Consider the following 25,868-nt stretch of genomic DNA (forward strand, 5'->3'; position numbering starts at 1 on the left):
GGGCTGTGCAGGCTACAGCGGCCAACAGAGCGCTTTAGGGCAGGGCGTCTCCGGGCGCAGCCATGCTACAGGGGGACACGGGAGAAAACAGCCGGGGACTGCTCGAGCAGCCCGCCTTGCAGGGCGCCGTTGAAAACTGGTCCTCTGTTGCTCTAAGGTGACTCTTTTGTAGAAGACTTTCTAGTGTACATGACACAACTGTGTCCGACTGTGTATGGCTGCCCGTTCTGTTTTTACTTCTTCCTTTGTTATCTATGTTACGATTCAATGTGGGTTTGTGTTTACACGAATTTTATTTGTATGATTTCATGTTAAACCTCAAATAAATGCTTCCCTATGTGATTGTTTTTCTGTGTCCGATACTAAATAGCTCTGTAAAAGTGTGCTTTTAAAGAAGCACTAGTGAAGGCACAGTTTTTTTGTGTGAGGAGAGTCGGCCCATGAGGAGAAGCTGTGGTCCCCTGCGTAGCCAGCTCCGGTGTCGCCCTGCCCCCGTGTTCGTTAGCTGTGGTCTGTGCTCCCAGTCCCGCTTCCCTGTTCACCGAGGCTGTCACACCCTTGCAGATGACGCGGCCCCCTCTCTGGGTTTCTGGAGACGTCGCCATGGAGGCCTCCGCGGCCTAGGCATGACACTGTGGCTGGTGGACGCGATCTGGTGATCCGTGAGCCTTCTAAGGACTGTCTCCTGAGGGAAAGTACCCCTTTAGTGGCACAAAGCATGCTGGCAGCTCCTTTTACGAATAGAAAAGATTGTTCCTTGTTCCTGTCTCTGGAGAGCCATTTGTTATGATTTGCCAAATATTTCTCACTCAATCAGTGGTCTGTTAAAAAGACCTTTAAGTGATCATAATACCCTGACTTTAATGGTTCTCTTGCTAAAAGTCCAGATGTGCCCAGGGGAAAGCACTGTTAAACTGACAGGAGCTACGGTTTGAGTATCAAAAATAGTTACATTCTCACACAAGGATTTTGGCAGGTAGGTTTGAGGTTATTAAAATTAGAGCAGTGCCCTGACTGGTGTGACTTAGTGGGTTGGGCGTTGTCCCACAAACTGAAAGGGCACCGGTTTGCTTCCTGCTCGGGGCACACGCCTGAGTTGCCAGCCAGGTTCCAGGCTGGGGCCATGTGAGAGGCAACCGATAATGTTTCTCTCCCTCTCTCCCTCCCTCCCTCCCCCTCTCTCTAAAAATAAATAAAATCTTTAAAACAAGAGAGGGTTCCCTTGTGAGATGGTTGATTCCACTAATTATCCTTTGAGAGTTTGGGGGTCTGTGCCCGTATCCCGTATATCTGATGTAGCGTGGGTGGTATTTCAGTGTGACCTTGTCCTTTAACCTTGAGTATTACCTTGTAATGGCACTGAGCGAGCAGATGAAGTGCTGAGTCTCCTGAAAGGTTCAGCTAAATGTAGATCTAGGGCCCTGGCTCCTGGGTGTAAGCTTATTAACACGTCAATTGGAGAGGTGGGATGTTCTCCTGGCTCCCAGATGCTGTCCGGCAAAGCCGATGCTCCTTGAATCTCTCGTCTTTAAACTTGTCTAACTAGGATCATTTATCTACTTTGGTTTTGTTGGAAAATAAACTGTGTCCATTTAAATTAAGGAGAAAACGTACCATTTTTGAGTTTAAAAATATCGGTCCATTTAGAACCGATTTGAGTAAAAATAGCTCTGGCTTCTTTTTTTAGAATGTAACCCTGCTTTCTCTTTCCTTTCAGCTTTCCAAGGAGTCCCTCCAGTCCGCGGACACCCTCCGAGAGGAGGCGTCTCAGATCTTGGATGAAATGAGCCACAAGCTGCGTCTGGGAGTCATCCGGTTTTTTGCCTTTGCCCTTAGCAAAATATTTAAACAGATTTTCTCAAAAGTGTGTGTAAATGAAGAAGGTATTCAGAAAGTGAGTATTGCTTTGTAAAAAACAGTCCGTTCTTCACCCCCTCACCGCTCGGCCCGCTCCGCGACTCCTCGCCCTGCACTAAGCGGGCAGGCCTGGTCATCAGGCCTCCGTCTGGCAGGAGAGGCTCTGCCTCCGGAGGACGGTGCTTGCCCCTTTGACCTTCAGACTAACCTACTTAGGTAAGACTGACAGACGAAGCGGACGCCAGGCGCTCACAAAGTTACAGAACTAAAACCAACTCTACATCGGCCTCCCGTGGATCCCCTGCATTTCCTTTGCCCTTTCCTCAGCGTTCTGGTGTGTCTTCCCTGTAAACAGGACATTCTCTGATGGTGCAGTTACCAACATAAGCAAACTCACGTTAACACAAGAGTACTCACACGGCCTCAGTCACGGGTCACCCGCTGCCCCGTTCTAGCCGCACAGGGAAAGACAGCCCCGCCCACACGCTGTCACCTTCCGCTTCCCCATCGCTGCAGGCTCTCAGTCTGGGACCGTTCCTTAGTCTTTGTGTTTCATGATACTATTTTTGAAGACAGCAAACCAGTTATTCTGCAGCGCTCCTTGATTTGGGTTAGAGCGGTGTCTTCTCACTCTTAGACTCGGAGCACACCTCTGAGGCGTCATCGTGTCCTCGGCATCAGAGCAGCATCCGTGACGTCTGTCTGTCCCACTGCAGGGGAGGCGCACTTGCCGCAGTTGGTCAAGGCGGTACTCGGCACTTGCCAGGCTGCTCCACTGTAAAGTTAATATTTTTCCCTTTGTAATTAGTGAGTACCTTGTGGAGAGATACTTTCAGAATTATCACTGATTTTTTCCCCCAAATCAGTTATTACCGTAATGATTGCCAAAATGGTGATTTTTCTCATTCCATCACTTCTATTATTTGTTTGCTTTTTCCTGTGAGGAGAAACTTTCCTCAACTTTTTTCCCTATGACTCTTTTTAGGTTGCTGACTTGGTCGCCAGACCTCTGCCAAAGAAGGATCGGCCTGTGTTTTGGGCCAGGGCATGTTGGCTGGCCATGTCTTAACTGGGACTAAATTTCCTCAGTGTATTTTTAGGTTGTGGTAAAATACGCAGGACATAACACTTACACCGTAACCACTTGCCTCAGTTAGTCATACTCGGATTTCAGGAAAACAGGCAACCCATCGATGCCAGTGGCCGGCGCTGAGGTCGACGGCCTGAGGAGCAGAATCGGAAGCTCAGATGCATCCCTCCCAGCCCCGCGGCACCCCTTCTCCCTGGCAAGATCGTTCCTCTCGTTTGTCCTGAAATCTCACAGGCTCTCTCTCCACGAGGGAAGTTTACTCTCTTCCCGTGGGCGGCCAGCCTGGCAGCAGTGCACAGCTGGCGTTCTGATTCAGAGTGACTGCAGCTCTTTTCCCGGTGCTGCCATTTATTAGACACACGCCCATGGCAGCGCAAGGCGGCTCAGGCCCTTCATCAACGCGCGGCATTAAACAACGTGTGTAAATGCTTGGCACATAAAACGCTTCGTATGAGGCCCAACGAACACACCTTAGTGACCATCGCCGTTATCCTAGGATCCATAAAAATTTACGCTTGTAATACTTTTGCCTGACATGAGACTGTTCAACGAGAACTCTGAAGTAAGTGTCGTGTGTATAGTAGGAGAAGCAGAAAGACAGTGTTAGTGTTCCCTCTGTGCACACCCACACTCTCCCAGGTTCTCATTTGAGATATGATTTCAATAATAGGAAAACCATGATTATTGTAGAGTTGGGTATACTTTTGTTAACCAGTGTCACCCCAATAAATTCAATTAAAAGAAAAAGAAAACTGAAATTATTAAAATGTCGCCTCTTTTATTCTAAAGCTCCAGCGAGCCATCCAGGAGCATCCGGTCGTCCTGCTGCCCAGTCACCGGAGTTACATCGACTTTCTGATACTCTCCTTCCTTTTGTACAACTACGACTTGCCCGTACCGGTCATAGCAGCAGGAATGGGTACGTACTGCTTTCCTACCTTTTTCAGTTGTAAAAATCACAGCGTGCGCTGGACCGACGTCACCCATGCCCCGGTGCGGGAGGGGCTGTGAGGGGAGCCTCCCCGCTGCGGCGCAGGGTGCCGCCGTGCCCGCTGCGCTGCGCTGGCGCAGGTGCAAGCGCTGTGCACGTAGAGTTTCTGGTTGGGGTTGAAAGAGGGCATGATACTCCCTTTATGTGTCACCTGCCTTTTGCTTTGTTTAATTTGATAATATATTAATGACTACAGGCTGATAAGTCAATCTAAATTTATTCAATATATTTTTAAGTTGTAGTGAAATACACAGAACATAACACTTGCACCTTAACCACTTCCAACGCACGGTTCAGTGGCGCTAATTAAGTGCAGTCACGTCGCTGTGCTGCCGTCGCCGCCACCTCCTCTCGCCAGGCTGAAGCTCCGGCTCCGCTAACCTGTAACTCCCCGTCGGGTGCTCCCCCGAGCCCCTGGCAGCCATTCTGTTCTGTCTGGATTTGACTCTGCACACCTCATATTAGTGGAATTACACAGTATTTGTCCTTGTGTGACTGGCTTATTTCACTCAGCACATTCACTAATGTTTTCAAGGTTCACCCACGTTGTAGCTTGTGTCAGAATTTTCTTCCTCTTTAAGGCTGTATAATACTCCACTGCATGTACACATCACATTTTGTTATCCATCCATCCACTGATGGCCAGTTGGGTCGTTTCTGCTTTTTTGGCTGTTGTTAATAATGCTGCTGTGGACACAGATGTACAACTATCTGTTTGAGTCTCTGCTTTCAATTCTTCCAGTGTATTCCCAGAAGTAGCATTGCTGGGTTCTATGGCAATATTATTTTTAATTTTTTGAGAACCCCCATGTTGTTTTCTATAGCGGTTGTGCCATTTTCCTTTCCCACTAGCAGCACACAAGGTTTCAGTGTCTCCCCAAACTCCCCAGCACGTGTTATTTTCTGTTGTGCATGTGTGTGTGTCTAAAACAGCCATCCTAATTGGTGTGAAGTTTTGCAGTCCCTAGTGATGTGATATGGAGCATCTTCTCATATGCTTGTTGGCTGTTACTATATCTTCTTAAGATAAATACCTATTCAAGTCCTTTGCTCATTTTTAAATTCCCTTGTTTATTTTTCTTCTTGTTGAATTGTAGGAATTCTTTATATAGTCTGGATATCAGCCCCTTGTCAGATATGTGATTTGCAGTTATCTGCCCATTCCGCGGGTCAACTTTCCTCTGTTGATTGTGTCCTTTGATGCAGAGAAGTCTTTAATTGTGATATAGTCCATTATCTGTTTTTTTTTTCTTTTGTTTTCTGTGTTTTTGGTGTTATATCCAAGAAGACATGGCCAAATCAAATGACATCAAGCTTTCTTCTAAACGATTTATAGTTTTAGGTATTACATTTAGGTCTTCGGTCCATTTTGAGTTCATTATTGTACATCGTGCTAGATAAGAGTTCAACTTCATGTCTAAAATTTTTAGTAGCTATGTAGTATTCAGTAGCGTAGATGTGTAATGCTTTAGGTTTGCTGTTACAAACAGTTTCACAATATGTTTTTATAGCAATGCTTTTATTCCGGTAGTAGTGATTCCCAAAAGTAGTGTTGCTAAGGCAAGTAAATTATTTATGTATCATCTTTCAAGGCAGCCAAGGAAGCGGGTTTAAACGTGTACCTTTGTTAATGAATGCAGTGAACAGTGAGGTAAAAAATCTGCTGGGACTTAAGCACTTTAAAAGCATTTTCATCTGTATAGACATGTGAGGAGCTTATTGGAAAATTAGGGAAAAAGAAAAGGACTATTGTAAAACCGATGACAGATCCTCTCCCGTTACTCCGGGCTTGCTCTGTCAAATCTGTGCCTCTAAAAGAAGGTGGATGTTTTTACCGGATGGGGGAAAAGGAACGTGAGAGCTTGTGTGGCTTGGCCGCCCAGGGCGCGGAGGGCACGCGCTGGCCTCGAGTTCAGCGGAGCGCTGCCTGAGGGAGTCAGCGTGACGACATCGGTCACAGCTGTCACGTTGCCTGCTCTTACCCTCTGCCTCTGGCTGGTCCGGCTGTAAACTCAGAGGTGCATGGAGGCCCAAGGCAACCTCCTGGCGAGCACCTGCCCGCAGGCTCCCTTCTCCAAAATGCTATTAGATGTCTCTTCTTGGGGATTTTAACCTCGGAAAGTATCATTATTAATACCATGGGGTGTCTTACATTCGTGAAACCTTTCTTAATAGAGTTTGAGTTTAGACTTTTATAGAAAGTGGCAGCTCTGTGAGTCAATATTGACCCTTCTTTGCGGTTTAGACTTCCTAGGGATGAAAATGGTTGGGGAGCTGCTGCGGATGTCGGGCGCCTTCTTCATGCGGCGCACCTTCGGCGGCGACAGACTCTACTGGGCTGTGTTCTCCGAATACGTAAAAACCATGTTACGGGTAAGCACAGACGACTGCCAAGTACTTTCAAGCTCTGCTTCCTTCTCACTGAAGTTTGCTATGAGATCTTGTTTAGATTCTTCACTTCCCAACGGGCCGCGCAGGCATCACCTTCCCCTGAAGGAGCGTGCGGAACGCGGCGGGCTGTTTGCTCTGCTGCAGTTTCCCTGTGCACCGCACGTGTTCACAGGGCTGGGCAGGAGCGGGGGAGGGAAGCAGGAGAAGCATTCCTCACTTGGAGCATAGGCAATGGGTTTTGTGTTTTGTTTTGTTTGTTTGTGTTTTCTCTTTAAAGAATGGTTTTGCTCCTGTTGAATTTTTCCTCGAAGGGACAAGAAGCCGCTCTGCCAAGACATTGACCCCTAAGTTTGGTAGGTCACTTACAGACCACAGGGAAAACACAAGGCCAAAGGCTCTAGGTCCGGTGTCACATTAGCTGCTAAGTGGGACTTGACACTTTTTTTGCAAGGTACTGTTTTCTTTGTAAGTGTAATTGTTCATGGGCTTGGCATATAATGGACACTTTTAGTATATTCCTGTTTCTGTACTCTTGTTTTCAGACTCTTTGATATTTATGAAAAACCGTTTCTCCCTACGTTTACAGGTCTTCTGAATATTGTGATGGAACCATTTTTCAAAAGAGAAGTTTTTGACACCTACCTTGTTCCAATTAGCATCAGTTATGATAAGATATTGGAAGAAACTCTTTATGTGTATGAGCTTCTTGGGGTTCCTAAGCCGAAAGAATCGACAACTGTACGTAAAGGATGGCCAACCAGATTTTATTGGAATTTAGAGGAAATGCCAGTTGACGCATCAACTGATTTCCTAATTTTCTTTTTGTTTCCTTTTCCCCTGTTGTGATATGGTTAGGGACTACTGAAAGCCAGGAAGATTCTCTCTGAAAATTTTGGCAACATCCACGTGTACTTCGGAGACCCCCTGTCACTGCGATCCCTGGCGGCTGGCAGGATGAGCCGAAGCCCATATAACTTGGTTCCCAGGTGCAAGGCTGGTATTTTCGTAACTGATACAGAAACAAGGATGAGAACCGGAAAGCGTGAATTGTTTTTCTGGGCTACCTCTGGAACTGAATCTTAGTTATTGAGATTACACAATGGGAAAGCACAAAGCCTCAATTAGAGAATTATGTGCTTGCCAAAAACAATTAGCTGCGGGATATAGATGTCAAAAATGCAAGGTCAGACAGTGTTCATTCTTCTCAGGGGAGCCAGTGCCCAACTAGCTGAACAGTGGGAAGAAGCACGCGCTGTTCCCGGGACTGTGTGGGAGTGGTCGGCGATGGCGGCCAGCCAGCGCATGCGCTGAGTATTCGTTTGGACCCCGGACAGGAACGTATAATAATAACGAATGGGAGTGACTTCCTGTTCTCGAGAAGGGTAAAGTTTTATGGGCAAGAAAATGAATTAGGTTCTTTCACGAAGCAGGTGGGATACACATTTAGGTTTCCTTAATTAAGAGCAGTAGACCTGGGGAAGCAAGAGAGACAGAAGGCATCTGCCCGGCCAGGGAGCACGGGACCGCGACATCATTCATAATATATCGGCGCCCCCGGCAGCCCCACGGCAGCCAGGGGCCTCGCTGGCAGCGCCGTGAGCCCTCAGGGCAGGTGCCCGCTTTTGTCGTCACGGGCTTGCTCCCTGCAGACCTCAGATTGCGCTGTTACTAGTACAGGGCGCCGTCACCGGCCACAGCTTTTATATGAAGCCACCTCTTAGACGGCTCGCTCTTAGGTCAGGTGTGACTTCCTGCCCCAGCCAACTCTGTGGGTTCCCAGTGTCATCTGATCAGTTTGGTGACCATGCTTGAGGACCCTGTGGGGCGAGGGTCGTGGCAGTACTGGGCGGGCGCCCTGAGGCTTCTCAGGAGGACAGCGTGGCCGTGAGGCAAACTGGACGTCTGTCCAGTGCAGACATGAGCAGTTACCCCACGACTGGATGCACGTGGTCCCGAGAGGTGGTCTCGGTCCTGCGGGCCTGGGGATGACAGGTGGTCCCTTCTGCTCGGTCGTCCGGAAGGGGTCTGGCCTACTGAGGAAGCGACAGACGCAGAGAGAATAGGACCCTGTTTCCTTGAGTGTTTTTATCACCTGCGAAGACCCCGCCTGAAGACCTGTGGAGAGAGTAAAGCAAAGGAGGGCATCCTGCAAGGTGACCTGGGAGAACTTGGTTGGCAGGAAGTCTGAGAAGCCTTCCAGGGTCCTGTCCCCTCCCGTCCCCTCTCCCTTCGCACTTGTCTTGGCAGCAGAACTGTAACTTGCCCTGCGTTCTGCCTTTCAGGTATATTCCTCAGAAGCAGTCGGAGGACGTGCATGCCTTCGTCACCGAGGTCGCCTACAAAGTGCAGCTTATGCAGATCCAGAACCTGGTGCTGAGCCCGTGGGTCCTTGTCGTTGCTGTCCTGCTGCAGAACCAGCCGTCCATGGACTTCGACGCTCTGGTGGAAAAGACTCTGTGGCTGAAAGGCTTAGCCCAGGCCTTCGGGGGCTTTCTCGTTTGGCCGGGTACGTATGTGGACCATACGGGATGAGAATGTGGCTTCTTTATTTCTTCATTTGGAAAAGCTGTAGCCCAGACATGAAAACCCTGCCTAGAACTTAGAGCAAAGCATTGTTCGGAGAGAAAGAAAACCTCCTCTGTCCTTATCGCTACAGGACATTGGTTTTTCTGAGAATAATTGTTTACACGTTGTTTCTCCCCACGGGGCTGTGTCCTGAGGACCAGAATACAACCTCCTGGGCACCTAGTGGAGGGGAGAAGACAGTGAATTCTGTTGTACTTCACATAGCTTCCCCCCGTATGCAGCTCTTTTTAAACCATATGGTACTCGTAACCCGTTTGCCTCACTGGATTGTAGATATTAATAATGACTGTGAAAACTTCACTGGAGTTATGAATACCATGCTGGGAGTTGGGGTGTGTACGACAATAATTAGCTCAAGTTGTTTTCAGTCTCCTTGATTTAAGATTATAGAGACTGCAGCTGGCTATGCGGTCCTTTTAAGACCAGGAACTTAGGAACAGCCAGGCACCTGGACAGCCGCTGGATCCCACCGGCCTGCGTGCCGCGGGGTCTGCACTGCAGTGCGTAGGTTATGCGAAGCAGTCGCAGATTTTAAGCAAGGACGGAGGGCCACCTTCCTTTAGAAAACAGCCTGGCATCAGTTTCAAGGTGGACTGCGGGGTGGGGACAGGGAGGCACGCGGGAAGGGCGCTGTGCCAGACGAGAACCTCAGAGGCCTGGGCCACGCGGGCGGAGCTGAGCGGCATCATGGAGGGACTGCTGACCGAAGAGGCCATCTGCTGAGTGTCGGTCACCGCCAGGAAGTAAAGATGAATTAGGTGTCAGTTCTCAGTGTTTCTAATAGGGGGCAGAGGGCGTGCTGATTCTAACACGAGGTAGAAAGTCGTAAGACGGCCAACCTCGTAACTCACATTTGGCCCGGGAACATGAGGACAGACAGACGCCTGTCTTTCTAAGTCATGTCACTTTTTCAAGATGCGATGAACACGTGGCCAATCCATAGCTAAGAATAGCTACTTGGCCACTAAAATAACTCTTAATTATTATAAAGGGAGAATCCATTGGTATATAAATACAGTAATAGTGTGGTGTGATTAAACAGCATTTCTAATTTAGAATGTAAAGTATATTCACTTTTTTATTTTTAATCAAATTATTCCATAGTCCTAAACTCTCATATCTAGAGCTTTTTATGATATGTATCATTATATAACATCATATTGTATTATATACGTAAAATGTATCATATACAATACAGGGTGGGGCAAAATTAGGTTTCCCGTTGTGAGTCCGTGAAACAGTTGGCCCTGGTATTATTATTTTTTCATTATTACTTTCCACACAAACAACTGCAAGCCTACGTCTGCCCCACACTGTACCATCATGCACTGTGTCGTTCCCACCAGCAAGCTGTGATGAGGCGCATTAGCAGGGGAACCATGTGCCTGCCAGGAACACTTGCTGAACGTCACCGTGTCTTCATTACACCTCTGTGCTCTGAACTCCTCTGTCAGCTCCAGGGCCGCATGGCACCTGCCGACGGGTTACCTGCGCTGTTGTGGGCCCACGTCTTCAGCTGCCTCCGATGCGGGAAAACCAGGGAACCCCTGCCGCGACCCTCTGTGCTCAGGGAGGCCTGAAGCTGGGGGGCTCGCTTTGCGTCGCCCTTTGGTTCCCTGTAAAGTTGCAAAGTGATATTCTTGCCACCTTGGAATTGGTCTAAGCAAAGCGGGGGAGGGAGGTGTGTGTGTGTGTGTGTGTGTGTGTGTGTGTGTGTGTGTGTGTAGCATGTTTTAATATGTACGTATAGGCTTTCTTCTCATAGCATTATTAAATTCACATATTATGATTTTTCTAGTCAGGTGACTTGAAGCTCTTATAAAACTTTGGTACCCTTGGTCCTTGAGGAAGTATTTGTTTTCAGAGTGGGAACTGATAGAAATTTTGGAATGGCTGTCAAATTTGGGTTGGGTATGTTACATGTCCTTAGCGAGAGAGTTTGATTTTTGAAATAGAACTTTTAAAGCACTCCATGCAGCCCTGGTCGGTGTGGCGCAGCTGGTTGGAGCATTGCCCTGTACAGCAGCAGGTGCAGGTTTGAGTCCCAGGCAAGGCACACGCCTAGGTTGCGAGTTCGATCCCTGGCCGGGGAGCATACAGGAGGCAACCAGTCAATGTCTTGGTTCCCTCTCTCTCTCGCCCTCTCTCTCATCAATATCCTCGGGTGAGAATTAAAAACAATAATTAAAGTAAATAAAGTATCCTTCATACAGAAGGTCATCAGCGCAATCGGTAGAAACCGAGGCGAGAAGCTGGCATCCGACTCGGCAGGTCGGGCCGCCAGCGCCGACGGCAGGAGGCCCCGCAGCGGCCGCCCGTTTGTCTGCCGGTTGCCTGAACGCGTTGTCCTGTGTGCAGATAACGCACCCGCGGACGAAGTGGTCCAGGCCAGCATCCTTCTGCACGCCAACGTCGCCAGCCTCGTCAGAGACCGGGTGGTTCTGAACGCGGACAGGGGGGACTCGGACGTGGCAGACGGCCTCACCCACCGGCACGTCACCCTCCTCATGTGCTCAGCCTACAGGAACCAGCTGCTTAACGTTTTTGTTCGCCCCTCTTTAGTAGCTCTGGCGCTGCAGATGGCACCTGGGTTCAGGAAAGGTAACCTTGGGGAATGTGGTCCTGAATTTTGGAAGAGGCCCGGCCATTCAGTTCTGCGTCGGGGGGGCGACACTTGGCGCCTTTAATGCTCAGCCACGAGCGTGCAGCACACACACCTGCCGGTGCCGGGGCCTGTACACTCGGACGCTAGGTTTCCCCCGAAACACGTGGCCATCTGCCGAGAAATCTAAGGCTCTCCTTTAATAAATATGGGAAATTAGGCCCAGGAAGTTGCATAGTCACTGAGGGGAGGATCTGGGACTGGAGCAGAGCTCTCCGCGCCCCAGCCAGACGCATTCCTTCTGCCCTGGCGGTTCCCTCGCCTGACGGGCACGCGGGATGGACAGACACCCAGCAGGACAGCAGTGCCCGCCAGATGCCCAGCAGTGTCCTAGTCACAGCGCGGATGTGCCCATGAGTAGGACACGGTTTTTGTTGCCCGGAGCCTGTTGCCAAGGCCGGGGGTTTCTGCCTGGGCCACACAGTCGAATTACTGGAGGGTGAGCCCTGTGCCTAGACGTTCTGAAGCAGTTGGTCGAAGCTCGTGGGTGACTCCAAGGAGAAGTCGGAGTAGGGAGGTGCCGGACTCAGCTGGACCTTCGGCCGTGGGAGGAGCCTCGGAGGCCCCATGTTCGTGCCCTCAGTTTGTGACTGAGGGAGGAATTGGGCCCAGAGAGTTCAGAGGACTTAGCGCAGGACACAGACAACTTGAATCTTGATTTCAGTTGTGCTTGAGCTTTCTTACATCACAGTTTATCTATAACTAAGGGCGCACACATTGTCCGAATTCGAGGGTGATATAAACACCCTGGCCCTGGAGGCGGTGTCTGATGTTCATCCGCACGTGTGTGTGTCTCTAAGGAGAAAGTTCGCAGCACAGGCCAGAAAGAGAAGGAGGCCTCTGTAGTCAGTGGGCAAGACAGCCCTACACATCAGGAGAATAAGAGAGTGTTTTCTGTTGTGTGCTCGCATATTCTAGCGTTGAAGATGTGGTCAAGAGATGGGAAATAGGCATTCAGAAGGGACAGAGAAGCCCATCTCCTCGCTGCTGGGGGCCTGCGGTCAGCAGAGTGACGTTCCCTAGTTTCTAAGGAGTGTGGTGTCTTGCTCATTCCAGATGACTGATCAGAGGCTTGGCTGTAATTTAGCTTCAACATGAAAACTGCTAGACTACAGTTGGCTCTGTGGCGAAATTTGGATAGGTTATAGCTTTCATTCGGGGCCTTAATTCAAATCCCTGATGGGTGAATAAAATGCCTTTGAAATGTTGCATTTTGGGAGGTAGCATGGACTCCTTGCTGCTCCCTGAAATTTTCAAAAGCAATGTTGTGATCTCTGCAATGAATGTATTTCCAGAGGACGTCTACAGTTACTTCCGCTTCCTGCGCAGTTTTTTGTCGGAGGAGTTCATCTTCCTTCCAGGAAACGAGCTACAGGTAAATGCTGGCAGCCGAAGAACAGCCCCGTCCGCGGCGTGAGGCTGAGCGCTGGGCGTGGGCTCACAGCGTGCCTGCCCTTTCTTCGGGCGATGCGGCAGGACACTCACAACTCAGCAAGCTCTAGTTTGATTCTTGGTTAAGTGTAATCAATAACTTAGGGATTGGTGAGAAGAGGGCCACTCTTGGAACGGTTAGAGCAGCCACTCCGAACCAGTCAGCTCTATTTTGCAAAAAATGTACCAACCGGCACACATTTTCCTGTCAACAGCTTGTTGGAATGAGCAGGGCCTTCTGCTCGAAGAGGAGGGAGCCCGCTTCGGCTGTCCGTGCGGACAGGGGCTGAGCCTGGGCACCGGGGACTGGCCGGGACACACGGCAGGGGGCCGGTCTCCGGAGGCTGTGCTGAGCAGAGCCGGGGTTATGCGACAGAGAACGCTGGCAGGGCTCCAGCTTCTGAGCGAGTCCGAGTATTTTAGGACTCGCTGTGCGCACTGCCTTTTTAAATTGAAATGATGTGGCTTTGTAAAGTCAAAGAGAATCCATCCCCCAGGCTCTGATTCTGCAGACTCATAAATTTTTTGTTTGCTGTGTTTGAACAAATGCTGCGGTGGCTACTAAGTAACAACCAGACCCCCCCGCCAGGGGCGTGGCTGGTGTTCACGGTCCGGTCAGAGGGCGCCTGGCTGCACACAGTGGTGCGCTGACTGAGCCGTGCCCTCTGTCTCCTTCCCCTTTCAGGACTTTGAGGAAGGCTGTCACCTGCTTTGTAAAAGTGAGACCATTCACGTGACAACGAGGGACATCGTAGTTACAGAGAAAGGAAAGACTGTGCTAGAATTTTTAATAGGACTCTTTAAACCTTTCATGGAATGTTATCAGGTATGTAAATCTTTCACAGGTTCTCTGCTATTGCTCCTTTCCTGCCCTGTATGTTTCTGTGCCGAAGGGCAAGTGTCTTCCCAGCCGAACAGGAGACCCGGAGAGGCCGAGTGCTGGCACGGGTGATGTTGCCTGTCAGGCGAGACCTCGCTCCCTGCGCGCAGGAGACTCGGTCCATGACAGGCAGAGAGGTCGGCAGCTGAGTGCTACCTGAGGGCCCGCCTTCCTGTAACCACAGTGATGCCCAAGCCTTGTTGCTCTTCCCTTACACTGTGTTCCTTTTGGCAAGGTGTTTGATACATAGTAGGCACTTAGGAAATGCAAGATTTGAACGATACATAAAGTCAGTTGGAAGGGGGAAAAAAGTTCAAGTGCAAGTATCTGAAGGTTTGGCAGAGCTCTAAGGAGCGACTAGGGGCAGGGGGTGGCGTCTGCGTCCGCAGGGATGGTGCCCGCATTCAGAGGGAGCAGGCTGCGGGGGAGGGAAGCTGTCAGGGGCCCCCGCCTGTGTGCAGGAAGAGGACTCCGTGGTCTTCAGCCTGTGCGCTGGCAAGGGGCGCCCGGGAGGGACCCCGGCGCCGGTGCCACAGTCTGTGATGGAGCCGTGTAGCCCACGCACAGTCTCGCCCTTAGTGGGTATTGGAGCAACACTGTCACTACCTGTACGCACTTGTCTTAGTAGAAATCACCAAATATTTTAGGGTCTAACATGTTATTAGGTCTTTTTAGAGAAAAGGTAAAGTTACAAAAAATCTGGTCCCTCTCTTCCTAAGCAGCATGAGCTTAATTAAGCTGATAGTAATTTACTTAAGTTGCAGCCCATTAAAGTAAGAAATTATATTTTAATAAATGTCAGTACTCTTGCAAACTTTTTTCCCTAATTGAACAGCGATACGAGCTCAGTAGCATGCTTAAAAATGCTGCGGCTTTTCTGTGCTCAAACCTGGCCGGGTGTAGTCTGCTCTAACACGGCATCTTATCTCTTAAGCGAGGTTATGTAACATGATCTACTGTTCCGTTGTATCCGACCACCCTTTTCCTCTCTCTGTTCTTCTCCTCCTCCCTCTTAAAATCAGGTCATTTGCAAATACCTCTTGAAGGAAGAAGAAGACTACTTCACCGAGAAACAGTACTTAGCTAGAGTTAGGACGTTCACGAGCCAGCTTCTCGATGAAGGTCAGTCGCGGCCCTGGTGGCGGTCTCCTTTAGCCAGAGCAGCAACGGCCGCCGACCCTCCCTCCACCTCTGTTTCAGGGGCCTCGCAGTGCTACGATGCGCTGTCTTCTGACATACAGAAAAATGCCTTAGCGGTTTTGGTGAGGCTAGGTGCGGTGGAGAAGAAGAAGGTGTAAGTACCATGCGAGACTCCCGTGAGTGCCAGCGGGGCCGCGGCAACTAGCGACAGTGGCCCAAGTCCAGAGAGATGCAGCCATGGGCGTCACCTCCCCGCCTCCTGATGAGCTGCATCGGGAGGTGTCTCCCTGCCAACTCTGCACGGTTCAGAATGAAAATGATAGTGGAGCAAAGAAAGAAAGTGCTTCAGGCCAGCATTCGGCTTTGGCCTAATATTGAATTATAAGCAAGATCTGGGGGAGCGTTGTGTGTGTGTGTGTGTGTGTGTGTGTGTGTTTGCACACGCACACGTGTATTTGTATGTGCATACGTGTACACTATGTAAACACGCACCTGTGCCTGAGTGGGTGGTTCGCTCTCTGAGTGAACAAATGTCAGAGCGATCCAGCTCAGCGGGTGAACCCTCTCGGTGTGTCTCCCAAGTGGCCGGAGGCCTGAAGCGAAAGGCCCAAAAGGAGGGTGGGAAGGAGCCGGGGCCAGGCAGTGCCCTCAGCCGGGCCGCGGGGACGTGTCCGGAGGCAGCCTCGCGGCACCGCTGGTGGAGGCTGTCTTTCCCCCGGTTGTGCAGTAAGGAAGCTTGTTACTTTTTCTCCTAGAAATAATGACTTTATATTTAATGTGAACGAACCCACCACGACAAAATTAGAAGAAATGCTTGGTAAGTACAGCTCAATAAAGTACGACTGGTTTTCACGTGACATTTGTCAGCATACAGTAAAACAAGAAAGTGTGCCGTGGCACCAAAAACGCATCGAAATGGACCACAGTAGAGTTTTGATATAAACAGAGAACGATTACGTCACCTCGAGTTTTCTCAAGGAAACGAAGGACGAAGCTCGAGGGGGTTGCCCGAGGAAGCCCCACAGACACTGAGTAGGCAGGCTCAGGCAACAGAGAGGCTGTCACCGGACTCTCGGGGTCCGGCGGGCACCGGGCACGCGCCTCGCGTTGCAGCCCTTGGATCTGTTCTCCGCCTCGGCCCTCTGGTGCCTTCCAGCCCTGGTGAGGGATGGGAGCAGTGTCCACGTCACACGCGCTCTCTGAGCTCAGGGCGGCAGACGGTGCTTCCCTGGGAGCATCAGCCCACCCTTGCCCTTCCCCAGACCCCGTCAGCTGACAGAGTTAGTTCAGCCCCCAAAGGCGGGGGCGCTGCTTATGGCCTGCACAGTAGGAATCCAGAGCGTGACAGAAACAGATGTAAAGGGCCAGAGGAGGTGGAGGCCCCTCCACGTGGGAACGATCGGGTGATTGTAGAAGGCGCGGGTGCTGGCATTTGAAAAAAATGACCTGCTGATGATACTGAATAAAGCGCTGATCACTGAGTAGCGCTCTTACCAGTTGTATGTTGGTACCTACCCCTAATGTAGGACCTTGTCAAGCCTGCTTGGAAGAGCGTTAGATAGGTGTCTGTCGGGCGGACGGGGAGACCAGGACGGGCATGCGGTTAAAGGAGAGCGGGTGCAGGACAGGGCAGAGGAGTCGTTGACATAGATTGAGAAGGTGACACTGGAATTTCGGACCGTGGAGCCTTGACGCTCAGTTTTGAATTTGGTAAGGGGGGCAAATAGCTAACACAGACCCCACACCCCTCGTTCTGTGAGGATGATGGAGCTGATTTCTCGATGACGGAGCCACGAGGGGCCGGCGCGCGCCTCCGGGAGCGCGCCGGGCCTGTTCAGAAAGCGTGACCGGCGCCCCGTCCTGCCTCTGCCCCGAGGGGCGCTGGCGATGGCTCGCACCCCTCGGAGATGGTGCCACTTCCGCGAAGGGGCGGGGCCTCCCCCGCGGCTTTGTCCCCTGTCACACTCAGCACAAGTGTCCACTGTTTCTCTTTCCCAAGGGTCAAGTGCATCATGTCATAAACTGTCTCTTTTTTCCTCAGGTTGTAAGACACCGGTAGGAAAATTAGCAACTGCAAAACTTTAACAATTGCCAAACGGTTATGGAAGTTTCAGTCATAAAATACGCAAGGACTTTTATCACAGGAAACAGGGACGTGAGGCGAGAGACCCTTCTTTCTCCTCACGCTTCCCCAGATTTTGAGACGGGGGCTCCGGGGACAGGAAGCCACGACCGATTAAAACAATCCGTGCGACCATCTCCGCTGCCGTGGTCCAGAAGGCATTTGTATCCAACCCTGTGTGTGTTTTCAAATAAAACGATCTTTTGAAAACACGTGTGGCAAAACAAAGCCCAGCTCCTGTCACTGACATTTTCCCACTGATCGCGCGTGTTAAACCTTCACACTGGCCTCTGAGTTACCGTGTGACACCGACGCGAAGCCAGAGGCCGGCAGCCGAAGCCCCCGGGGAGGGCACTCGTGTTTCTCATGGCTCTTCAGCTCAGGTTGCCCCGCGAGGGTGCGCGTCTGACAGGCGCAGTGACCCTCCCTCCCCCCCGCACAGTCGGGAGGTTCTTGGAAACTGCGAATCAGGAGAAACAACGTGTAGCGAAACCCACGCCACCGCAGGCTAGTTGGTGTGGACAGGATTTCAGTTCCTACCCATATTTTGGTCACCTAAACATCACCAGACTTCTGCATAAAGACCCAAACTACTCTAGTGTTGATCATTGAAATAAATGTGAGCTGTACTTATGAAAGATGAATAAAAAATGATTATTTCCAATCCACAGATTTCAGTTCAGGGTCAGGGCCTGTCCAGGCAACTGGTGGCACAAGGCTGGACCCGCCCTGGTCAGGACACCCTCCTGTCCCTTGCAGGAGCCCTCACACTCAATCAGGCGGGGGCAGGGCAGACACGCCAGCTCACCTCGCCTGCCCGTCCGCCGGGCCTGCCCATCCTCCGGACGTGAGGAGCACATGCACACTCCACACCGTTGCCCTGGCCAGGAGTCGATCTTTTTTCTCACCGTTATAACAAAACAGCATTATTTGAAGGCCTGCTGTATATAATAAATTAGCTAACATTAAATTTTGCTGTTCAAGGTCCTTAATAGAGCTGAATTAGAGAAAGTACATGCATCAAAGAGAAGCTATGTATCATAAATAGGCTTAAGAATTCAAGGGAAGAAAAGTTTGAAATGAGGCAAATGCCAAAAACCTTGGCAGCTGGCCACCTCCAGAGTGACGTGCAAGCCGACAGGACAGGCAGGACCCAGCCTCAGAGCACGGGGCGGGGGTGATGAAGGAGGGGCCAGAGGAGAGCGGCGGCGTGCGCAGAGAGAACGGGTCAGGAGGTCCTGGGCTTGGTTCTGGAGGACCTGAAGGACCCATGTTGCTGAAACACATGAAACAGGAACCCCCGTAGTGAAATGCCCCAGGCAGGTGGCACAAACGACAGTAGTAAGTTTTCTCTAGTTCTGGAGTCTGGAAGTCCAAGATCAAGGTCCTTTTCTGGGCTCCTAGGAGGCCGCCATCTTGCTGGGTGCTCGGCCGGCCTCTTTGCATGGAAAGGGCAGGCCCCCTGGTGTCTCTTCTCACAGGGCACCAGCCCCGTAGGACCAGGGCCCCCCATCCAGCCCAAATTACTTGCCAAAGGCCGCATTGCTAGATGCAGCCACGCCCGGGCCAGGGTTTCATCATCTGAACTGGGGGCCACAGCTCAGTCCATAGCAGTGGGGTCAACGTACGCAGTGGCTCGGAGACTCGGAAACGCGAGAACTGGCGTACAGGCGCCAAGGGAAACGTCGGAAAGGTTCTCCTCATGCGGTTCTAGGACTTCCTGCGTCCAGATGCCTGCAGCGTGCGTTCGCTCCCCCACAGCCAGGCTGTGCGGCGCGTTCCGATGGAAAAGCCATTGCAGCCATCCATCCAGGCACCGGCGGCCAACGGCGCTCTCCGTGCGGCTGCATCCTGGGGGGCTGTGGGTGCCTAGAGGGCCCGAGAGTTGAGAAGGTGACCGAGCGTGTTCCTGGCTGAGCAGTTGGTGGCCCGCCAGCTGAACAGACACGCAGCTCCGGGCCCCGGGACACAACAGGTGCGCCCAGAGCAGTTCGTGCTGAGTGGAAGCGCCTTAGAAAGAAGCCCCGTCCACCCAACGTGGTCACTGGCTTTTTCCTTTGGGACACTCATGCCGCGCATATGCAGGATGAAGACGAAGATGACTTTTCTTTGCTTTTAGACCTGTTTGTAACAGACTTCAGGTTTGGGGACGAAGTCTGTGGAGCCTTGGGTGCAAGAGGTTGAGACTTGCCTCCGGGCTAGCTCTGACATTAGAGCCCGTCAGGGAAGCAGAGCGGGGGGGGCGGGCATGTCGTAGGGGGCTTTATCACCTCTCCATCTCCACTCCCTCCCGAGCCATCCGAGTAAAAGTCTCAGTCAAAAGAGCAGCGTGCTCCTTACCCGACACCCTACCCCCCAGGCGCCCCTGCACACACATGCGGTTTTAAACCTCATCGCTGCCCCTCAGCCCTTCCACTCCTTCCTGTCTGTAAACTCTGGCACTGCCACTGCTTTGAAATAAGTTTAAAAAAAAAAAAATGGCCCACTACATCTGGTTTTCTAAGACAGTCTTCATTCCAAAGACAACATAATGTGGCAGCTAAGAAGGCAGGGTCCGGAGTCCAGCTGGGTTGGAAGCGGAACTCCGCCATGGACTAGCTCTGTGTCCTGGTGCGATTTACCGAAACTCCCAAAGCCTCAGCTTCCCTCCCCATCAAACAGGGATGGTAGTAGTACCTGCTGCTCACGGTGGCTGTGAGAAATACAAGTGTTGGTAACCTGACACAGCACTCGGCCACAAGTGTGACCGGTCATTACTGACACCACGGGCTGGGACGAACCTTGCTTGGCTTCTCAGGGAAGTGGCCGGCATGGCCATCGGCACTCGCGTCCCTGGCTCACAGCCTGAGGGCCTCCTCCGCCAGCCGTGCAGCATGACAGCGTCGTACTCCCATGTCCCACTCACAGACACCTGCCTCCTCCAAGTTCGGCCAAGCCACAGGAGACATCGCAGCCTTCTCCCGCTTCCCTCCCACCAACAGAATGGGATCGTTCAGTATGAGACAGAAAATAGATTTGGATGCCTGCCTTGACTTTGTTCCTATCTTTACTTTTTTTTTCCAAATTAAAATTACCATCGCTGACAGAAGGATGAATCTCCTATTGAGAGATTCGAACACCCCATTTTTCTAGACCACACCCTGGGCTGGCTGCTGCACAGCTGTCAACCTGGGGTTTCCCTTCAGTGTTGTCTTGACAATCCCCTTCACTTCTCTGGGTTGGGTTCCCCTCTCTCTCAGATCCCATGCCTCTCTTTTTGTTTGTTGTTCATCTTAGTGAAACTTATCTTCCAGGTGTATGAAGGGTTAATATTTGAGACCTTGCATAGTTTAAAAATATCTTTTGTCCACTCTCATAGTTGTCTGATGGTTTAGCTGGGTATAAAAAGCTAAGTTGGAAATAATTTCCCCCCCAGAATTTTGAAAAGCAATTTTCCATTGTGTTCTAGTTTCTAAAGCTGTTCTTTTGAAGTTAAAAGAACAGCCCTGGCTGTTCAGTGGATTGAGCACCAGACTGCAAACTAAAGAGTCCCTGGTTCAATTCCCAGTCAGGGCACATGCCTGGGTTCTGGGCCAGGTCCCCAGTGCAGGGCACTCAAGAAGCAACCACACACTGCTATTTTTCTCCCTTTCTTTCTTCCTCCCTTCCCCTCTATAAAAAAAAATGAATAAATAAAACCTTTAAAAAAATTCTGATTTCTTAATACAAACTATCTGGAGAGTTTTCAGAATCTCTTCTCTATAGTTTCTGAAATCAGGTGATGTGCTTGGTTGTTGGGGTTCTAAAATGTTTTTTTCTGAGCCCTCAGTGGACCTTTTCAACAGACAAGTGTCCTTCCGTGCTAGGAAATGTTCTCGTGTTATTTCTTTTGTCACTGGCTCGCTTTTCTCCACTCTTTTGCTAAAATTCATGTTGTTTTAGGACCTCCTGGCTTCCAGTCTTCTAACGCCCTGTTTTTGTTTCATAGACTTGATATCTTATCTCTCAGCTAATATGGTTTCATGGAAGTTTTCTTCATCTTTTGCAGTTTTCTGTGTTCTCACCAAGTGTGTTTGTTGTTTTGTCCTTCCTGGCTGAGACTTCCCCCCGGTACCCAGCACCCTTTGGCTACCCGTTCACACTGAGGAGTGAGACAGGACGAAGCTGACTGGCAGCTCCCCGTGCAGGGGCGGGCTTCCCGGAGTGGGCCGCGCAGGACGGCAACGAGGACAGGCACCCTGTGGTTTTGCCAGGAGATCCCAAACTTCAGTACATTTGGTCTTTTTCTCTGTGGGGAGTCAGTGTCTCCAGAGAGGACTCATTCAGTCTCCTGGGAGTTGCTGCCCACATGCGGAGGCCTGAGGGTCTCGTCCAGCATGAAGACTTGCACAGCACCCACCCCCAGCTGTGCCCCGTGCGCTCCTTTAGGGAATAAGCCTCCGTCTTCTGCGCTGGAGGAGCGGCTGCCTGGCGGGTGGAGGGCAGGCCTTCCAGGGCTGTGGCTGCCCCGGCACAGCCCCCCGCGTCCGCCTCCTCCGCGCCTGCCCTCCAAGCGTCTCTGAGTCCTGAGCCTTCCTGGGCATCGGCGGTGCAGGTGGTTTGGCTTTGCCTCCCACCAGCTAAGGTTCGGATCTGCGAAGGCAGTTACCACTCACCTCCTGGCTGTCGGCTCACATGGGTACAGCCTGCAATGTTTTCACCTTCTCTGTGCGCTAACTTAAAGATACTTATTACCTCTTTGTGGAAGAATGGCCCTCTTGGACTTTTTCAGCTTTGTAGTGCTGTTTAATAGGTAATCTTCTGTAAAACCAGTTTGCCATGTGGGGAGGAGGGGAGATTTCATCTGCATGCACCACTGCGGACGGCACCAGAATGGGGGGATCCAGCCGGCAGGTCCCCGGCCCCAAGTTCCTGCTCACACGTCTATTGCTCTGCAAAAAGCTACTGACCAGGCGTTTCCCTAACACTAAACCTCAGTTGCTTGGGAGGGTCAGGAAGCAGGAATTAGCTCTTCTGTATCCTAGGGGATACAGCCACATGGAGAACGACTTCTGGGAACCAGGAAGTGGAAAACCTATTACAAGTTGTCAATCATGAAATAGGAGGGAGCTGAGAGAAAAGAGTACAATTATCTCTGGGGGAAAAATGGGCTTGGGTCCAATGAAGTCCTCACCGCTTCTATGTCAACTCTTAGCATTTGAAACCTGTGCTTTTTTTGGAAATGGGGCCATTGAGTACTGAGAAACAATTCCACGAATAGCTAACGCCTAAAATGTAACTCTCAGAAAATGCACCCTGCCTCAGCTGCATAAACTGGAAATGAAAAATGACTTTTCTGACTGTTTTCACTTGGCAAAGCAGTTTAGCTTTCTAGTCCCACGGGAAACCCTTGTAGGTAGGGTGATTTATCGGCTTCTTGAGGCAAGTTGGGGGTCAAACAGCCACACGTGTGGAGTTGTAATTAGCTGTGTTTCATGCTTGCGTCAGTGGTTTGCATGCGTTGGGTCCCAGTGCAGGGTCCCAGGCTGTCCCACCAGGGTGGGTTTCAAGGTCTGGGCACAGCCCCTCAGTCCCGGGAGGCGCAGAGAAGGCAGCCACGGCCGGAGGCTGGGCAGACAACAGTCGGGGCTGCCCACGCGCGGTGAGCACCCCGCGCAAGGAGGGACAGACTCTGAGGGTGGCGGGAATCAGACCCGCGCACCTTCGCCCACCTGGCGATTGAGCACCCCGCGCAGCCGGCGCTTGGAGGCGGTGGCAGGCGTGGGCTTCCTGGTCAGAGACACGGCTCTCGGAAGCGGGCGCGCGGGTCGTCCCCTTCCACCGGCCAAGGCACAGTCAATGTCTTCACGTTCTTTCAGTGACCTGGGTCTTTTTCTGTCCTTACCTGTTTTTCCTTCTTGATGTTTCCCGGTTGGAACTCAATCGCGTGTTGGGCCAGTGGTAGCCCACTCTCAGCTCACTGTCCCTGTGCTGGACGTGAGAACATGCCCATGTGTGCTCACCGACACACTTTGCAAAGGACCAGTGAGTGCCCAGGCCCCCTCTGGGCCTCGGGGAGGTGGGCGCCGCGGCCTGCCCCACTGCTGAACACAGCGGTCATAGCAGCCAGCCTGTGGGCCACCTGCCGAGCGCCAGGCACCGCTCTAACTCCTTTACATGTATCATCTCGTTTAACCTTCAAGAGAATCCTGTGGACCGTGTACAGCTATCGCTCTGTTGCACGGCCGACCTAACAGACTATACGCTTAAATCACCCAAATTCAGGCAGCTAGAAATTCGAGGAAGTAGATGCCAAACTTGGACTCTACCGTGGACTTGTCCCTGTGAGAGGTGACTATGGGCAGAAGCCGCCATGACCCAAGGGCGGGGGGAGCCGCCCTTCCGAGAAGATCGCAGGCAAAGCAGCTCCTCCCAGGAGGAAAACGGGTCTCACGTGCCCCTGCAGTGTCCTGGGCCTCGAGGAAGGGAGCTAAGGCTGGGGGCGAGGGGCCTGAGCAGGGCCACCGTTCTGACTGCTGTCCCCTGCCCCTGGGGTCCGACAGGCTGTAGGGTAAGAGCTGTGCTCCGGCAGAGCTGCCGGGCTGCGTCCTGGCTCGCCCTTGGCGGGTGTGGCTGTGCTCTGCGGCTCTGCCCCCCGGCTGTGAACCGACCAGAACTGGGAGCAAAGGGTGGGCCCTGGGTTAGGAAACCAGGCCCGAATCTGCCGCTCAGGAGCTGTGCGACCTCAGGCGGGTCCCTTGCGGCCCCAGGCCTCAGCTTCCCATCTGTTAAGTGAGGATAACTAGAGCACCTCTTTCATTAGCTGTGGTGAAGTTCAAGTGTCTTAATCCACAGGAAGCATTTGGCTAAAGGGCGGAAACATCACACAAGCAAATAATAATATAAATGTCATTGGCGGCCTGTGGGTTCTCACACACCGGGCACCTGCTGAGGCTTGCTGGGCTGCACGTGACAGGGAGCTCCCTGCCGGTACCTTAGCATGGCCGCAGGCCAGGCTTTTGGGGAGCAGGTAAAAAATGTTTTGAGGAACCCAGAGGACAGCTGCTGACTCACACTGTCCTTAGCTCCGCAGAATAAAATTACCCTCTTGAAGTGCCAAATTTGTGAATTAAAATGGAAGGTCCTGTTTTGCTCAAAAAATAGAAGCTGGCGTGAACTCAGTGGACTAGGTGTCAGCTGTGCTGGCCTGGGGGCTGAAGAGCTTCCCGTGGGGGCCTCAGGGGAGGGCAGGGGGAGGCAGTCTGGGGCCTCACCCCACACCTGTGTCCCCCTGAGTCGCCTGTGTCCCTGGCAGAGGGAAAACTCGTGATGTGCTTGTGCTGTTTGATTAACACTTACGGGCTCTTACTGTGGGCCAGCCCCCTTTCTAAATGCTTTACAAATACCAGCGCTTCTGACGCTCAGTCGACTGTGATGTCAAGAGCAGTAGGCTTGTCCTCCCTCATCAACAAGGAAGGGGAGCTGCCTGGGGTTCAGTGACAAGATGCAGTACATTGTTGTCCCTTTTCTGTTTCCATTTCACAAATGCTTTTTGGGAAAGAATCACAGGTTAGCAAGACTATAAAGTCCTATTCTTATTTCCTTGAAAACAAAACATCTCAGGCCGGAGGGCTCGTGGCTAAAGTTGCAAGCACCAGAGCAAAGGCCCAGAGCCGGGGAGGGTGGGCCCGGGGCAGAGAGAGCTCGTTGGCTGCCTCGGGACCCTGCTAGGGACAGAAAGCCCCCGATGAGGGTCCCTGAGGATCCCAAGCGGGAGCTGCCAGGGCTGCCAGCTGAGGCTAGTTTTATTATTATTGTTCCTGGGAACTTCCCATCATCTCCTTCCTCTCTTTTTTTCCCCTCTCTCCTTTATTTAAAATCATCTTTCTAATGAGGTCCAGAGTATAAACTTGTTCCCTCTGTGGATGACTAATCGATAGTTTTGTTATTTTTCTACTGATGTTTTTCTTTACCTTTATTCACAGTTCAAAGAAACAATTAAGCTTCAACTTCCCTGCCTTGGGGGAGTTGGCAGCAGGGTGGAAGGCCAAACAATTGCCAGCACAAAGCTTCCCTCTTACCAGGCTCCGCTTCAGGTGATCGGAGTCCAGGAGGAAGAAGCAGGCAGGTGAAAAGGGAGGGAGGGAGAAAGCCCGCAGGCCAGCGGAGACGTGAGGGAGGGTGTCCATCCTGCATGCTCTCTCCCGGGACGTTCAGGAGACCCCAGGACCCTGGAGAGGGGCCATCCCAGAAATGGTCCTGAGTCCCAAACGTAGCACAGAGCCACAGGAGGAGCCCCTGGGCCTGACGGCCAGAGAGACGTCTAGCAGTAACCCGTGTGGATCAGAGAACGACCCGCTGCAGGAGCTGCCGCGCCGCCTTACCGCGCACAAAGCAGCGCGTTAACATGGCCTTTGCGAGTGTCCTGGGGACAGCGCCCCACAGCGACAGAGGCTAAGGTTCAAGGTTACAATGACCGTGAACCAGCCCCTGCCCCTTCCTTCCTTTGAAGGAAGGGAGGCAGACGGGCAGGAGAGTCAAGCAGACAGATACAGAAGATTTTATTCCCAATAAAGCGGACGGCAGAGCACGCAGCCAGAGTGCCCCTTCTGCAGGGCAACCCCAGGCCTCCTGCAGGACAGAGAAAAACCCACCTGCAGGCAGCTGGCCTGGAGTGGGACAGCGTTTTATTTTATTGTTTTAGCACTTGTGTTTGGGGTGCTTAAATTTGTCCAAGTATTGCAATATTTGGGACATACT

The 25,868-nt window shown here is 51.6% G+C and overlaps 1 protein-coding gene across 1 annotated transcript in view; it reads left to right on the forward strand.

The window, feature by feature from the left end:
• Window positions 1-17,378, forward strand: part of GNPAT (glyceronephosphate O-acyltransferase) — a 28,461-nt gene extending 11,083 nt beyond the window's left edge. The window contains exons 3-16 of the mRNA XM_054576741.1: window positions 1,718-1,894; window positions 3,737-3,866; window positions 6,184-6,311; window positions 6,607-6,682; window positions 6,916-7,067; window positions 7,185-7,315; window positions 8,612-8,835; window positions 11,274-11,516; window positions 12,873-12,952; window positions 13,694-13,834; window positions 14,911-15,010; window positions 15,089-15,182; window positions 15,784-15,845; window positions 17,070-17,378. Of these exons, the coding sequence (XP_054432716.1) occupies window positions 1,718-1,894; window positions 3,737-3,866; window positions 6,184-6,311; window positions 6,607-6,682; window positions 6,916-7,067; window positions 7,185-7,315; window positions 8,612-8,835; window positions 11,274-11,516; window positions 12,873-12,952; window positions 13,694-13,834; window positions 14,911-15,010; window positions 15,089-15,182; window positions 15,784-15,845; window positions 17,070-17,113 (1,782 nt within the window). The 3' untranslated portion in view covers window positions 17,114-17,378. The remainder of the gene's footprint in view (window positions 1-1,717; window positions 1,895-3,736; window positions 3,867-6,183; window positions 6,312-6,606; window positions 6,683-6,915; window positions 7,068-7,184; window positions 7,316-8,611; window positions 8,836-11,273; window positions 11,517-12,872; window positions 12,953-13,693; window positions 13,835-14,910; window positions 15,011-15,088; window positions 15,183-15,783; window positions 15,846-17,069) is intronic.
• The last annotated feature ends 8,490 nt before the right edge of the window (window positions 17,379-25,868 follow it).

Source organism: Pteronotus mesoamericanus, unplaced genomic scaffold, assembly GCF_021234165.1.
Source record: "Pteronotus mesoamericanus isolate MK-2021 breed Mesoamerican mustached bat unplaced genomic scaffold, CSHL_Meso_final contig_347, whole genome shotgun sequence".
Lineage (NCBI taxonomy): Eukaryota > Metazoa > Chordata > Mammalia > Chiroptera > Mormoopidae > Pteronotus > Pteronotus mesoamericanus.